Source organism: Labrus bergylta, chromosome 9 (assembly GCF_963930695.1).
Source record: "Labrus bergylta chromosome 9, fLabBer1.1, whole genome shotgun sequence".
Classification (NCBI taxonomy): Eukaryota; Metazoa; Chordata; class Actinopteri; order Labriformes; family Labridae; genus Labrus; species Labrus bergylta.
The window spans coordinates 9,673,932-9,688,143 of NC_089203.1; the positions used below are offsets into that span (position 1 = coordinate 9,673,932).

Below are 14,212 nucleotides of genomic sequence, written 5' to 3' on the forward strand. Positions count from 1 at the left end.
GTCAGAATCTTTGTTGCCTACATGTGTATATGTGTTAGTAGTATGCATGATGTATCATGATGATGCTATCAGCATTGTCTCCAAATTTCCAGTAATTCCATCCAGAGGAGCTTGCATTATTTAAATTTCCTTTTAACGCAAAAAAAAATATCTAATTGTTCTGGCTTTTTCTTTGTTTATTATTAAAAATATATTATCTATAAACATTTTAATAATCATATTATATTCTATTGCCTTTAATAGTTTTTTAACTGTAATTCATTGTTTTATAATTTATCACATTTCAGTTTATTTGACTTTTTCGCATCATCTCTCTCATCATCTCTCTCTTTCCCTCTCATGATTAATTGTTGTTATTTTTATTTCTTGTTGAATCTTTTAAAAGCTTTGTAGTGTTTGTGTTTTCCGTGATGAGTCTCTGAATCTACTGTAATATTCTATGTTTTAAATTTACTTCTAAATACACTGGCATGATTGAAACATGCTAAAAGATACATTAGACTCTGATTGGTTTAGAAGAGTTAGAGAAATTCTCTGACCTCTGATTCAACTGGACAACTGAAGCTGACTCCGTTGAATCTGCAAACATCAGCACATTTGTGCTGATCTCAGATCCCCCTGGATGTGGCCGCATCCGACCTTAAATCAGGCATAAGGGTGCATGCCGTGACCCAAACATCAGTTGAGTCTCCCACTCCTCCTCCTCCTCCTTGCAGGCTTTTTGTGGAGTGTGACCTCACCATAAGGGGAAAGGCTTATTTCCAGCTGTTGCCAATGTTTTCTACACATGCAGCCTTGCTCCCTCTTTCCTTTTTCATCTGCTCTATAACTCATACGCCTCCACTCCTCAGTTCTCCTCTTCCTCCCTTGTCCTCTTTTATTCTAAAAAACGATTTGCATATTTAGAATACATGTATCGTGAGGTCTCTTAAAAAATGAAGCACTTACTTCTCTCTCTGTCATTCCTCTTTCTTTTTGACCTCTAATTATGTTTGAAGGACAACACATATGTAGCCTTTGCGTTATTTCTCCTTTTGTACATTTCAGGAGAGGGGATGAGCCATCTGACTGACTTTAACTGCTGTATCCTCTTTTTATGTTTGTCTAGGATTTTGAGGGAGCATTTAGGGGAGAAGGAGGTGCAGCTATCCTTAACGTTTGATGCTGTTGAGGAGACGGACCTGGCAAACTACACCTGCTATGTGGAGAACCACATAGGGAAGCGCAGCGGGAGTGCTATCCTGCAGAAAAAAGGTAGATCTCTTGCTTGTTTTCCCCATTCCTTCTCCTCCTCTAGTTTAAGTCATGTTGATTCAAACAAAAGAAAATATGCAAGATTTAATATTTAAAACTGCTTTCAAGTAAAAAGCTTATTAAATAAACAGGACAGTATGGTTCAGAATCTGTTTTTTATTCCCTAGAACTAGTCACCAACATAATGAACAACATGAATATGACCCAAAGTTAGCAGCCAAGTAAAAAACAATTTACAATAATGGGCTGTAGGTAGGACGGGATAAGGTTGATGCAGCCTAGAAAGGAGCCCTGTGTCATCCCTTTTAGTAGCTTCGTGTGTAAAGGGGAAGATAATGCAGCGCAACATAGCAAATTATTTTAAGACATCACGGTTACTGCAATATATTTTAAATTACATTACCCAAAATAGAGAGAACAGAATACAGAATTGAGAAACCAATAATTCATATACAGTTTTTGATTTGCCAAACCAGCAAGTCAGTAATGGAATGCAGGAGAGGCAAGGGCTCAGTTAGTCTAAAACCCAGAGGCGCTGCTTATCAGCAGGCAAGGCAGGCAACTGCTTGGGGCCCAAGGCCTGTAGGGGGCCCCTGAGGGCGGACAAACCTTCAACTACAGCAGTGGTTCAAAATGTGTAAAGTTTGCAATGACAGTAGCCCCCCTAAGGGGGCCCCTTCTGACTTTGTACGGCTAAGCGAAGCATGCATTATTGGTTTGAAAACCTGAGGAGGACAATGAAAGTGATGGTCGGAAAGTGAAGAGGAATTTTCCTTGTGGGAGTAAAAACAAAAAGACAGAGGAAAGTGGTATGGAGCAGATGATGATGATTGAATATATTAGTAAATAACTGAATGCTGCTAGTCCAGCCTTAACTATGGGGGAGAGACACTTGAATAACATAACTTCTGCATTACATTATGATGTTTTTTCTGTGAAGTTTAACATTAGTGCATTTGTTAGCTGAGCAGCCAAATGTGTCTGTTCCACTGGCCATAACCAAGTCGAGTGCACACCACCAGGAGTCAGAGTCGCCATTGCAGGGGGCCCCTGTGAATCTTTGTCTTGGGCCCCAACAGACTCTAGAATCGCAACTGCTAAAACCCTGCTTCAAGCCAAACATTAGCCCCAAATGCAGCACTTGTACTTTGTTGTAAATGTTCCACCTGTCGGACTGTAACCTAGTTTAGGAGTAGAAAACCACACTTTATTACTCCACATGCAGGGCTGACAGAATATTCAAACTGTTGACATGTCAGCACCATGCGTGTGCTTCTACGGAACTGGAAAAATACGGCCTCCAACTACATACCGAAGCTTCTTCTACAACTCTGCCACCTGCTGGACAGTGGAGTAGTACATAATTGAAAACAATATCTCGATGTCATACAATGTTGTTCACCAGAATGTTAAATAAAAAGTGAGTGGACAGCTCACTCTCTTGCCTTTTGTAAAAGTAGTTGCTGGTTATTGGTTAAGTGAGCCCTTAGATCAAATTTACATTTCTACATCTACATGCAGTGCACAAGCAAACACCTCATGGCAAAGAAGGTATAAAAGTGCTGAGCATGCATACATGTGTCGTTAAGAAACAGAAAAAAGAGTGTGAAGTGTAGTTTACAAACTGTGAACAGTAAAGTCTGATTTGGAGACACTTTGATCGGTACAGCATGAAGGGTAATGAAAAGAAAAGCTACACTAACCCCCTGCTGGTCGCTCTATATTTAGTGCAACAATATGAAAGTTATTTAATCACCTTGGCAGTAAAAAACAGCCTTTTCCCACAATATCAATCTTTTATTTCACTTTTTATTTTAGCAGGAATAACACTGTTTTAATGGTTCCTCAGCACTGTAATACACAGTTTACATTAAAGCTCCTGTGAGGAGTTTTAAACTGGTCATGGAACAGACTGAGATTAGCACTGTTGCCTCTTTTTGAGCTACTAAAGCACACTAGACCATCAGGAAGAATACTGGCAATTCTAATCTAATGTTTGTATTGCCTGAATTTTCTGCAGCAGGGTTGATGTCAAAGAGTTCAGTGAAGAAAGAGACTTTTAACATTTTACAGAAACGATTTCATAGTGAGTGATATGTTTGAGTGTTTTCGTTAAAAGACTTCTTAAAAATGTACAGGACATGATCAGTAAAGAGAATTTGGGTACTATGCTGTCCACAGGGGGCGCCAGAATTGACAAAAACTGAAAGTTCCCCACAGGAGCTTGAAATAGTTAACTATTTAACAAGTTTGAGATTCAAATCCAAAAAAGGGGCATTGTGTCTCAAACAGTTATTCTTTTAAAAATCCTAAAGACGGAGATATGGCAGAAGAAACTGCAAAAGAATAAGATTTTATAGCCACAACACTCTGTTTGTTTGTCACTTAATCTCCACAAAGTTTGTGGAAGATTTACCGCGGCAAAGATTCTGAGCTCGACGGATGGAGACAAAATAGAAAAAAGAAAATCTCTCATAGTTGCCTCTATAAATATTCAGCTGAAAACTGCATGAGGGCAGAGATCCCTTTGTAGAAACATTTGCAGCAGCTCTGTTATCTTGCCGCTCATCTGATGAACAGAGAGAACAGGCCTGTCTCTCTAGGTTTCTTTCTTGGGGTTGTGGCCTCTGACTCAGTGAATAGTAAAACAGAGAGAAATGCCAATACAGAAAATAGCTAAATGGTGCAGGAGGAAGAGATGAATTGTCTCTGTTTCATCAAATCTTTGGGAAAAGAAAGGCTGCATGAATGCTCTTTATATGAAACAAATGTATGTAATTGAGGGACGCAGCGACAGGAAGAATTGGGCAATATGGAAAGAGATAAACATGCACAGAGACAGTGGGAGGCAGAACAAGGCAGGCAAATGAAGAACAAGAGAGAAATAATGATGCACATAGAGAGATAAAGATGGGGAAGGCGAGGGGTGTGCTAGACAATTGGAAGAGACTAAGTGAAGGAAAAAAGAGAAAAGAGAGACATCTCAGGAGGTAGAGAGCAGGACAAGTCCCTGTCTGACTTGTGCTGAATGCCTTGGGTGTCAAATCTATCTTACTATACTTAACTAGCACCCTAGGGATTCTCGCAGGCCACAAGCACGCACACATGGCATCACACAGTCATGCACTTCCAGAGGGGTCAGGGTGGAAGCTGTGGGGGGTCTTCAATACTTAACACTGTAATTATCTCAACAAATCCAGGGTACTCTGTATGAATCCCTGTGCAAAGCTTTATACTAAAGCAAAGACAGAGATGCTGTAGCCCAGCATAATCTGCTCATGCGTGTGCAGCAGTGGTGCAATGGATCACAGTTTATCTGTTATCACCGCCACCCCATGGTTTGGTATGCATGTGAGCTCGGATCAATAGAAAATGTGTAAACATGGTTAAAATAAAAAAGTTTAAGAATTGTGTGTGTAGGCACCATGTAGATCTGATGCATACACATTTATTTCACTGTGTCTGCATTTGTCATGCAGGTATCAACTGGAAGCTGCTTTTTATAACAAGCAGAAAATGAACATAAGTTAGCATGCTGATTTCTGTCGCTGTAAACTTTGCCAAACAAAGTCTATCGCAGAGCACTGTGCTGGTTCCAAAAACTAAAGTTATAGTCTTTAAATGAACGCTCCCAATTTGTCTTGTCTGATTAACAACACAAGTTGCAGGTGCAGCCAGTGAATGGATACACACACGATCACTAAATGAGCTCATTTAATATTGCCATGTCGAAGCTTCAGTGTTTATCCAGCTCTGCATCGGTCTGTAAACCTTTCCGCGTTCTGACCTCTCTCCATTTTTCAAAAGCATCTCCAATATTCTTCCTAGTTTGAGCACGTTTCTTCTCGTGGATCTTGCCGAGGCTTTTTAGGTCGGGTAGAATCACTTCTATCTGAACCAGTTCTCTTGCTCGCTTCCATCACTGCAACACCCCTCAGTTTGCCGTTTGCCTGGCAAACTGAGAGTGTCCAAAACAGCTGTATGGAGGTGCCTTAAAACGGCCTACCTTCTCTGGTCCAAACAAAAACAGACCATTCAGGACCAGAATCTAAAGTTAGAAGGAGGACATACAGACTGCTGCATTGTTGTCAGAGAAACCAGAACTTCAACACAGCATGTTTCCTTAATGTCTGGTGATATAGTGAGGTCATTTAATGATTTAGTTCAGTATATATCTTACAAAATGGTCCTTTACCTTAGATTTTTCATGGTCCACTACTTTAATGTTTTTTTTTTTTCTTTCTTTTGCTTGTATGGTTTCAGTTATTTGCAGAGCTGAACTAAACTGCAACTGGACTAACCACATAGTGACTAGTAACCTTAAAACATGAATTGCTATAAGAGTCATTTGTAATTCATTGACTACTTTGGTAAAAGTTCAGGATTATCCAGCCAGCTGACTGTAGCAGTGTCTCCTGGCCTGAGGCCTTCTGGCTATTAAGGTCACATTTGGGCGTCTGAACATAACCGGAAACCTAAACAAAGCACAAGTTTCACATGTTAGGTAAGCTTGACTTCATGCACAAGTTATCAAAGCTTGATTACATGCACTGTGTGTGATTGAATTAGGGTGTGCTCTCACCCCGCGATGACCCAAGGTTATGGATTGATGCATCTGTGTCGCACATTCGCAACTCAACCAAAGACACACACCAAACACATGCACCTATTGTAACTGGCAGAGCAGAAAGAGCTGCCTTCAGCCACCATGATGACAGTCTTACTGGAAAGAAAAATGCAGGTACAGAGACAGATTGAAAGAGCTGAAAGGAGAGAGGAGGGATTCTGAGAAAATGACGTCCAGATGGATAGAGGGGCACTCTAGAGAGACACATACTCCGCTGTAACTCATTCTTTTTGAGCCCCATTTACACTTTGGTTAAGCCATCCCATATAAAAAAATAGCCAAGTGTAAATGCACCCAAGAAGCACTGATCAATACAATTGCTCAACCTACCTCAGGAGGAGGTTTAAGATGGATTTTAGCCAGATGTTGAAAAGGTGTAAATGCATCAGTCTCTCCAAGGTGTGGACCCAATCTTTACTCCTCCCTAGTGTAGCTTTGTAAGTGGCCTGTACAGATAACCACTCACAGTGTCCCCTGTGATAATGACGGCTGAAGTTATACTGAAATGAGTTCTCGCTCTCTCAGACTCTTGAACCGCTTGTGTGCAAAGTGAATTCTTCTTCTTGCGTTTTGCATTTGCTTCACTGTGCCAGGATAAGTAAGCTTAGGTGAATTGTGTTTTCCAGTAGTCACAAGTATATTTAAACGGCCGTGGACACCAACACAGCTACTTTGAGGTATTTTGGTCTATAAATCTTCTCTTCTGGTTTTGGTTTGTTGGAACTACAGCTACTACATGTTGTGATTATAGGAAGGCACATGAACTAATGATAAGACATAGGTCATATGAGTGTTGTATATTTAACCAGAGACACAAAATGAATGACAGAATAGTGGCCTGATTCACAAAAAGGATTGCATGGCCAAACCTAAGCAAATCAGTCAAAAAGAGTCCGTCTAATTCACAAAACACACGCAAAGGGTAAAATGCTGCCTTACCTGTGGTGCGGAGCAGACAGATGTGGCTGTTTGCAGTCTTAAGGCAGAAGGTCAGTCCGTAGAGAACTGGAGGGTTGCCATTTCAAGAATGGAAACTGGACTCGTAGCTGGAGAGGTGCCAGTTCACTTCCTGGGCACTGCCAAGGTGCCCTTGAGCGAGGCACCAAACCCCCTCTTACACCAGCTCAGGAACGCTCGCAGCCCCCTCACTTTGACATAGTGCATGTTCATACTTTAGGATCCTGTTTGTGCCTATGTGTGTGTAGCATGTTTTCCCCTCGCGGGATTGACCCCTGTTGGGGCGCTGGTGGCGCAATGGTTAGTGCGCGCCCCATGTATGGAGGCTGTAGTCTCAAGCGGGCGGCCCGGGTTCACATCCGACCTGTGGCTTCTTTCCCGCATGTAATTCCCCGCTCTCTCTCTCTCCCTGATTTCCGACTCTATCCACTGTCCTATCTCTCCATTAAAGGCATAAAAAGCCCAAAAATAAGTCTTAAAAAAAAAAAAAAAAGAAAACTGACCCGTCAGCACATCAGCCACATTGCAAATTCACAAACACTAACAGACAAGCACAGAGTGGAGCAATAAGCGTCCATTGAGACTCAGTGGTCACTGTGCCGTAGTATTTATAAGAGATGTTACGCTCAAACTTTCTAGTGATCAGGAAAACAAATCCTCCTCTGTATGAATTAAAAACAAATTGTCTGTATAAGTCTACAAATATGAATGACATAAATGAGGCATCACCTGCAAGCTTGTTCAGACAGTCAACTTGAGCTGCGCTTATTCTTGACACGCCTCACGGTCTCTCTGGGTTCACACTGCAGCCAAAAGTAACCTGAATCCGTTTGTTTTTTCACCTGTGTGACTCAGATATAAGCCACTTTTATAAAACGTTCATTTGTGGATTCCCACAGGAGTCTGATACAGACCACATCTAGAAAGCAATGTGAACAGTCAAACCAAAACAGCAGAATTGAGCATTACGGCTTGCAGCCTGAACGCAGCCTTAGACCTTGAGAGGGGGCAGATAGCGTGAGCAGATGATGTGAAATATTTGGAGCTATTTGAGGCCACAATTAATACTTAGTGAATCAGGCCCTGAGTCTTTATGAGAAAAGCTTCTAATCAAAGGCAGAAACAGAGAAAAAGAAAAGCACAGATGTGTCAGAAAGACTTTTAATATGTCTATATTAAGTGACTAAAATGGAATATATTCTCTGAATACAATTAAGATTCTGTGTTAACTAGAATTTGAAGGGAAATACAGGTTTTCAATACCAGAGTGTGGTTGGGACTTCTTGAGCCTCTAATAACCTCAGAAAGAGCTGCATGTTAAAGCATTTGAGCATCTCATGGTGGTTCCAAATATACAGATGAGACAGATGGTGTGTTTGGCGAAAGCTCCCAGGCTTTATTATATCATGGTCATGAATGTTATTTGACAAACTGCTTTGGCAACAGATGCTAAATGCACTTCTTCTTCTGCAGCCTCTGGAAGGAAATGAACAGATACAGGGCTTTGGAAATCATTGGGTTAGTGGCAGGGTTACTAACTTGTAGAGAAAAGAGGACATAACAGCATTATCTGTGTGAAACTGTTATTGAAATCCATTCATCATGCCCAGCCCTCCCTCCAAAAACAACAACGTATAAAGACAACCACCACACTATTTTCACACCTCAGTTAAAAGCATGCTTAATGTTTAATGTTCAACTCTCCTCCTATTGTCCTGAGCATTGACTTCAGGAGACAGTGCCAAGTGAAGAAAGGCAGTTGGGGGGGATGATATAGAACAGTTGTTCTCAAACATTACCGATGAGAACCACCACAGAAAATGTTTGGCCACCATTATGGCCATCATTGAACTACAGTAGCGTAAGGCTATTTCACTACATATACAGTTTACACAGGAGGCCATTTTATTCCTGATATGCATTTTATTTATTATTGACCGCACACCACACATGTGCTCAGTCTTTGTGTCTCTCCAAAAGAATCCAAACTGGATGTCCTAGTCATATGTCGTTGACTTCAGTTTCTGCTGTGCTGCTCGACGAATCTGACACACTTTACACTCTAATAATTCCCGTTCGGAGCCACAAATACAAAAAAATGTAACCTGCTTCCATTGCTTGACCATCACAGATTTGCTGGCCAACCATTTGATTTGTACGTCTTAATTTAAAACGACAAATCTGAGACTTCCAGGGTACCACAAGAGGGATCCAACGTACCACAGTTTGAGAATGAATTGATAGAGAGTGATTAGAGGAAAACAGAGGAAGGACCATGTTAAACTTATGGGAAGAGAGAGGGATGGATGGAGGAGATAGAGGCGTCAGTTTCTAAATGGGTCTCATTACTAATGGAAGCAATCTGAGTTCATTTCACTGGAGAGCAAATATTTGGCAATTAGTTAAATTTCACTATTTTTCTCCAACTCTCTCTACTATAAAGTGCCTCTGCGTATACGTGAGTGTAGAAAGTAAGAGTGGAGCTGGAGAGACATCTACTGGTGAAACATAGAAACATCAAACACACTATAAGGTTCAATGACATTGAAAGAGAGATGCGTTGGAAGAATGATGAAAGCAACAGCATCACCTTCAATCAGACCTTTTGTCTAACCCCAACCCTTTTTTTTTCTTACTGGATACAATCAGAAAAAAAGAAGATCTCAGGTGTTTTTCAAGACCTATTTCCAGCTGCTTAACAGCAAGTATGAGAAAATTAGTCATCAGAAGTGTAACATTTTGACAAAGTGATAAAACATAATGTCTTTTTATTTACTACATGGTAAGGGACAAATTCATATTGAAGGTGTTCTAAGTTTAAAAGATGGGCAATGCAAGTTTATTTATAGAGCATTTTTCATAAAAAAATCAGTTCAGTGTGCTTTACAGAGTTAAAAATGAAGAAATTATAACATAATGAACATTCAAATACATGGCTTTGAGGAAAAATAAGATATAACAATGTGAAAAATATTCAAATAAATGCTAGAAAAAGATTTGAAGAAATCTAACATTAAGCCAAAAATATAAAATTTGACACAAAATACATCAAAATAACCTCAGATTGGATTGATTTATATCATAATATTTGTATTACGTGCCTTACAGTGTTATTGTTCTCTGAAGTCTCCCCCCCATTTGGACAAATAAAAACTAAAAGATTCAATGCAGGGGTTATATAAAGAATGATGCTGATGTGATCCACAAATACCAAAAAGAAGGCTTTTAAAGATCAGAGAAAACATATCAAACTTAAAGAATGAAGGCAGAAACTCACGATATCAAGAAGAAGAAAACTGAACGCAAACAAAGCCTGATTAGATGTAAAGAATAAAATATAAACCTGTTGGATATTTTTTTAATTATAAGAAGGAAGCAGTATATTACAGAAGTGCTCAATGACATGCAGAATATAATCGGGTTTGCTCGCAACAAAGAGCTGACATGTCAGCTCACCTTTTCACTCATCATGTCACAACATTCAGGCTGTCATCATGGCACATTATTTGACTGAGACAAATGTTTATTAAAAAATAATCAGTCTCACGGGAGCTGTGATGCTCTTTGTGCCCCCCTTTTTACCCGAGTGCCCGATGGCCCGGTTCTACCCAGAAACACTTTACAACTGAACAAAGGCAGAAAAAAAAAGAGTCTTAGACAAACACTTTGGAGAATGAATTAGAACTAAATATTAAATAGTCAATTGTCAAATGATTGATTGATTTATTGATTAAGTGATTGGTGGATTTTTCTGATGTAACATAGGGCTCTTCAGTGAACCAGAATTGAAACAGTAAAAATCTTTCAGGGCTCCAATAATTCAAAGTTAGACAATGGCGAAAACGACAACATAGCAAAGTTAGGAATAATGTGATGCAGAGGCTCAGATGCTCAGAGGCTTCTGTATATACTGTATGCCTCATTCTTAAAAATTCAGAAGCATATTGAATTCATATGGGGGGAATTCTGCCTGGTTTCTTGTTATTGTGTGTTACAGATCTCACAACGAGAAAATATCATGTAACACCACATAGCCAGCATAAATGCATTTCAGATGCATGACTTTATATCTGGGAAGCATACCGTATCTCTTTAACAGACCCTGAAGGAATAACTCTGTGTCAAAGAGGTCAGCGTGTGCTTTCCATCTGAACGACCTGAAAGACTTCAGATGCCTGCGCAAAGTCGACAAGCTCATGAGAAAATCATCTATATTACTCAAAGACACTAATATTTCCCGTTGCCTCAAACCAAGATGGAAATAAAACAGAATCGAATCAATAACGAATGTCATCCTTATCTTTGGGATTTTCCTCCCACCTCTGCCCGCTGCGATGCAAAATTCATTAACCCTTGAGTATCTTTTTATTCTTTATACCGTAATGTTATCTTTTCTTGTTAACTCTTAGTAACAAGAAACCAGGAGGATTTGTTTTCCTCTTTTAAATGCAATATGTCTCCGTACAAAACACCTGTGATTAAAACAAACAATATATATATACATCATCTAGAATTAAAAAAGGAGTGATCACTGTTACTCCTCCCTGTCATGACTTGGAAAATTGATAAACCTTGTAAAAATGAGGTTGGAAAAGGAATAGGAAAGAGAAGTGTGTGTGCGTGTGTGCGTGTGTGTGTGTGTGTGTGCGTGTGTGTGTGTGTGTGTGCGTGTGTGTGTGCGTTTGTGCGTGTGTGTGTGTGTGTGTGTGTGCCAGTGCATGCGTGGGTGTGTGTGTGTTTGAAAAAAGAGAGAGAGAAAGATAGTAATAGATCATATTTCCCATGGTGTCATTCACCAGCCATGTTCCATAAATCTCCCAAACACTCATATTGCCTATGATAGCACTATCATTCTCTCTCTCACACACACACACACACACACACACACACACACACACACACACACACACACACACACACACACACACACACACACACACACACACACACACACACACACACACACACACCATCTGAGATCATGTATGTGTGTATCTGATATGCTGACGTGAGGTCATCTGTCTCTCTCAGTCAAGGAAGCACACTTTGTATTGAGGCTGACTTTGTGTGTTCTTCTAACTTGTAATCTTCAGGTTTGTTTAATAGTGAATCATAAAGAGGGTTTCTGTAGTTTTCCAGGATGGTTCAAAGTGGTCTTTGGAGCTTAATCAGGCAGAGCAGGTGCAGGTGTTTGAATTAGTGACTTAAGCATTACTTCTGTAGAACACTTATACTGGAATACTTATTAATCTTTCTAGTTTCTTACCCAGCCCAGTTGATTCTTGCCAAAAAATCATCTCGGGGCCGTATGGCAAGAAGTTAGGTCGGCCCCAAGCGCGGCGGCTATGGTCCTCCAGGCAGACGACCCGGGTTCAAGTCCGACCTGTGGCTCCTGGTTGCATGTCATTCCCAACCCTCTGTCCCTGGTTTCCTACTCTATCCACTGTCCTATCAAATAAGACGTCTCATAAATGAGCCTCCCATGTGACAAACTAATCATTCAATTCCCTTACAAAAATATTTTTCTTTTTTGTGTTCAAAACTGGTTTGAAAACACGTCCAAAACAGGAAACAGTCTCCATAATGTATGAGTAGCCTATATGTTTCCCAGTTGTAGAAGCCAAGTTACATTCATATACGTTAACGTAAATAAATAAGCAGTGTAATTTTGAGTTAATCTTTATTATAGGGATTTCATTGTATAAGTTAAGTTGTAAAATGGATTAAAAGTCAGCTAAAGGTAATTTGATTTAATTCATGTGGATTTTTTGTAGTTAAAAAGCAGTATGGTATTGCTGTTAGAGCAGTGAGGTAGGTTACTTTAAGAGAGAGAGAGCTCTTTAGTGCTGGGGGAGGGTTAGACCGGTTTCAGGCAGTTGAGGATCAATTAAGGACCGAGCCACATGGTTTCTTTACTGTAGTATAATTCATTGATTAGGAGAACTTGACTTTGAATCATCCAGTAAGATTGTTTAACAAAACTGTGGATTAAATTAATTTCTTTGATCAGTTTTACTTCGGAGTCCTGTGGAAGTTTGTTCCTCTTCAAGTGAACATAGACGAGTAAATCCAAGGCCATTTGCTCTTCAACCCACCACACCAGTATTACAATTTTTTACTGCTTCCGTAATGCCGAGGTCAGACTACACAATCTTTTGTCTGTTACCATGGTTACGGTGTCAGATTAGACGATCAGCCCTGAATGTGTAGCCTACTGTGACTTGACTGACAGACATGACAGACTACACGGGGGTACTCGGACTAATCATCACGTTCGACATGAAGCAAGAGGGACAGGACTCTAAACAACAACAACCAAAAGAACGTTTTCTTCAAGGGCTTGACAAACTTGTCCTCTGACTCATAGTTAAATCTCCTGGTACCAACTTCATCATTCCTTTTTAGCTTCACCATTTTGTTCGTGCAGAGCGCTCTTTGCTCTCATTCTCATCTCTAATACCGCGGTGACAGATCACGTCAAAGAAGTCAGAAAAAAAGTGAAACCACTTTCTGGATGTCAAAAATTAACGTTTTCAATCTTATTTTCTTCTGTATTGTTCTCCTTATGATGAGTTAAGAACAACTTTGATAAATGAAATGTACGCTCAGAATCCTGAAATGTTTTGGAGCTCTGATGACGACAGGATTGATTGTTTGATTTAAATTTTTATTGGCCACGTTTGTCTCTAAAATCTGGAGGAAACGTCAGGGTGGTTTGATCTGTTAGTATTATTGTTATTAAGTGTCGACTTTAGGTCTCTGGTTTCCTTGTATTAATCATGATGGAACCCTGTTTTGGACTGAGCATATTGTTTATATGTGACACAATAACAAAATCAATCAATCATTTAGTTCAGGTCACATTGGTTGCTTTAAAGTGCTCAAAACGAAACAAACAGACTCAGCAGTTCTCAGGAGGTGCTGCAGCTACCAGACTAACTTCCATATTTTGAATTGCACCGGGACTTGAACTGGGACCATCTGGTTCCTAACCCATAGTCCCTGCAGACTGCCACCAACACATGAAGGTCCTACATAATCAGTCTAGATTTGACTCAGTGTTAAAACACTAAAATACAGAGTCAGTCATACAGTGACCCAAGTCTCAAACACTGTTGAATGTATGTTACAACGTTTTATTTTTTATTCAGCCACGATTGACTTTTTGAGCATTTACTGCATGAATCTAATCACTTCTCCCTGGATCCATCCTTTGCTTTATCTCTGATGTAGACATGTATCGTCTCGAGCTGGCCGGTGGTCTGGGGGTCATCTTGTTGCTTCTGGGAGTCCTGACTGCACTGTACAAGTGTTACAACATGGAGATCATGCTCTGCTACAGGAGGCACTTTGGAAGTGATGAAGCTGAAGACG

General features: G+C 40.1%; 1 protein-coding gene across 2 annotated transcripts in view; it reads left to right on the forward strand.

The window, feature by feature from the left end:
* il1rapl2 (interleukin 1 receptor accessory protein-like 2) overlaps nt 1-14,212 on the forward strand; it is a 355,386-nt gene that overhangs the window by 329,982 nt on the left and 11,192 nt on the right. For both annotated transcript variants that reach the window (XM_020634405.3, XM_020634407.3), the window contains exons 9-10: nt 1,109-1,254; nt 14,072-14,212. In XM_020634405.3, the coding sequence (XP_020490061.1) occupies nt 1,109-1,254; nt 14,072-14,212 (287 nt within the window). The remainder of the gene's footprint in view (nt 1-1,108; nt 1,255-14,071) is intronic.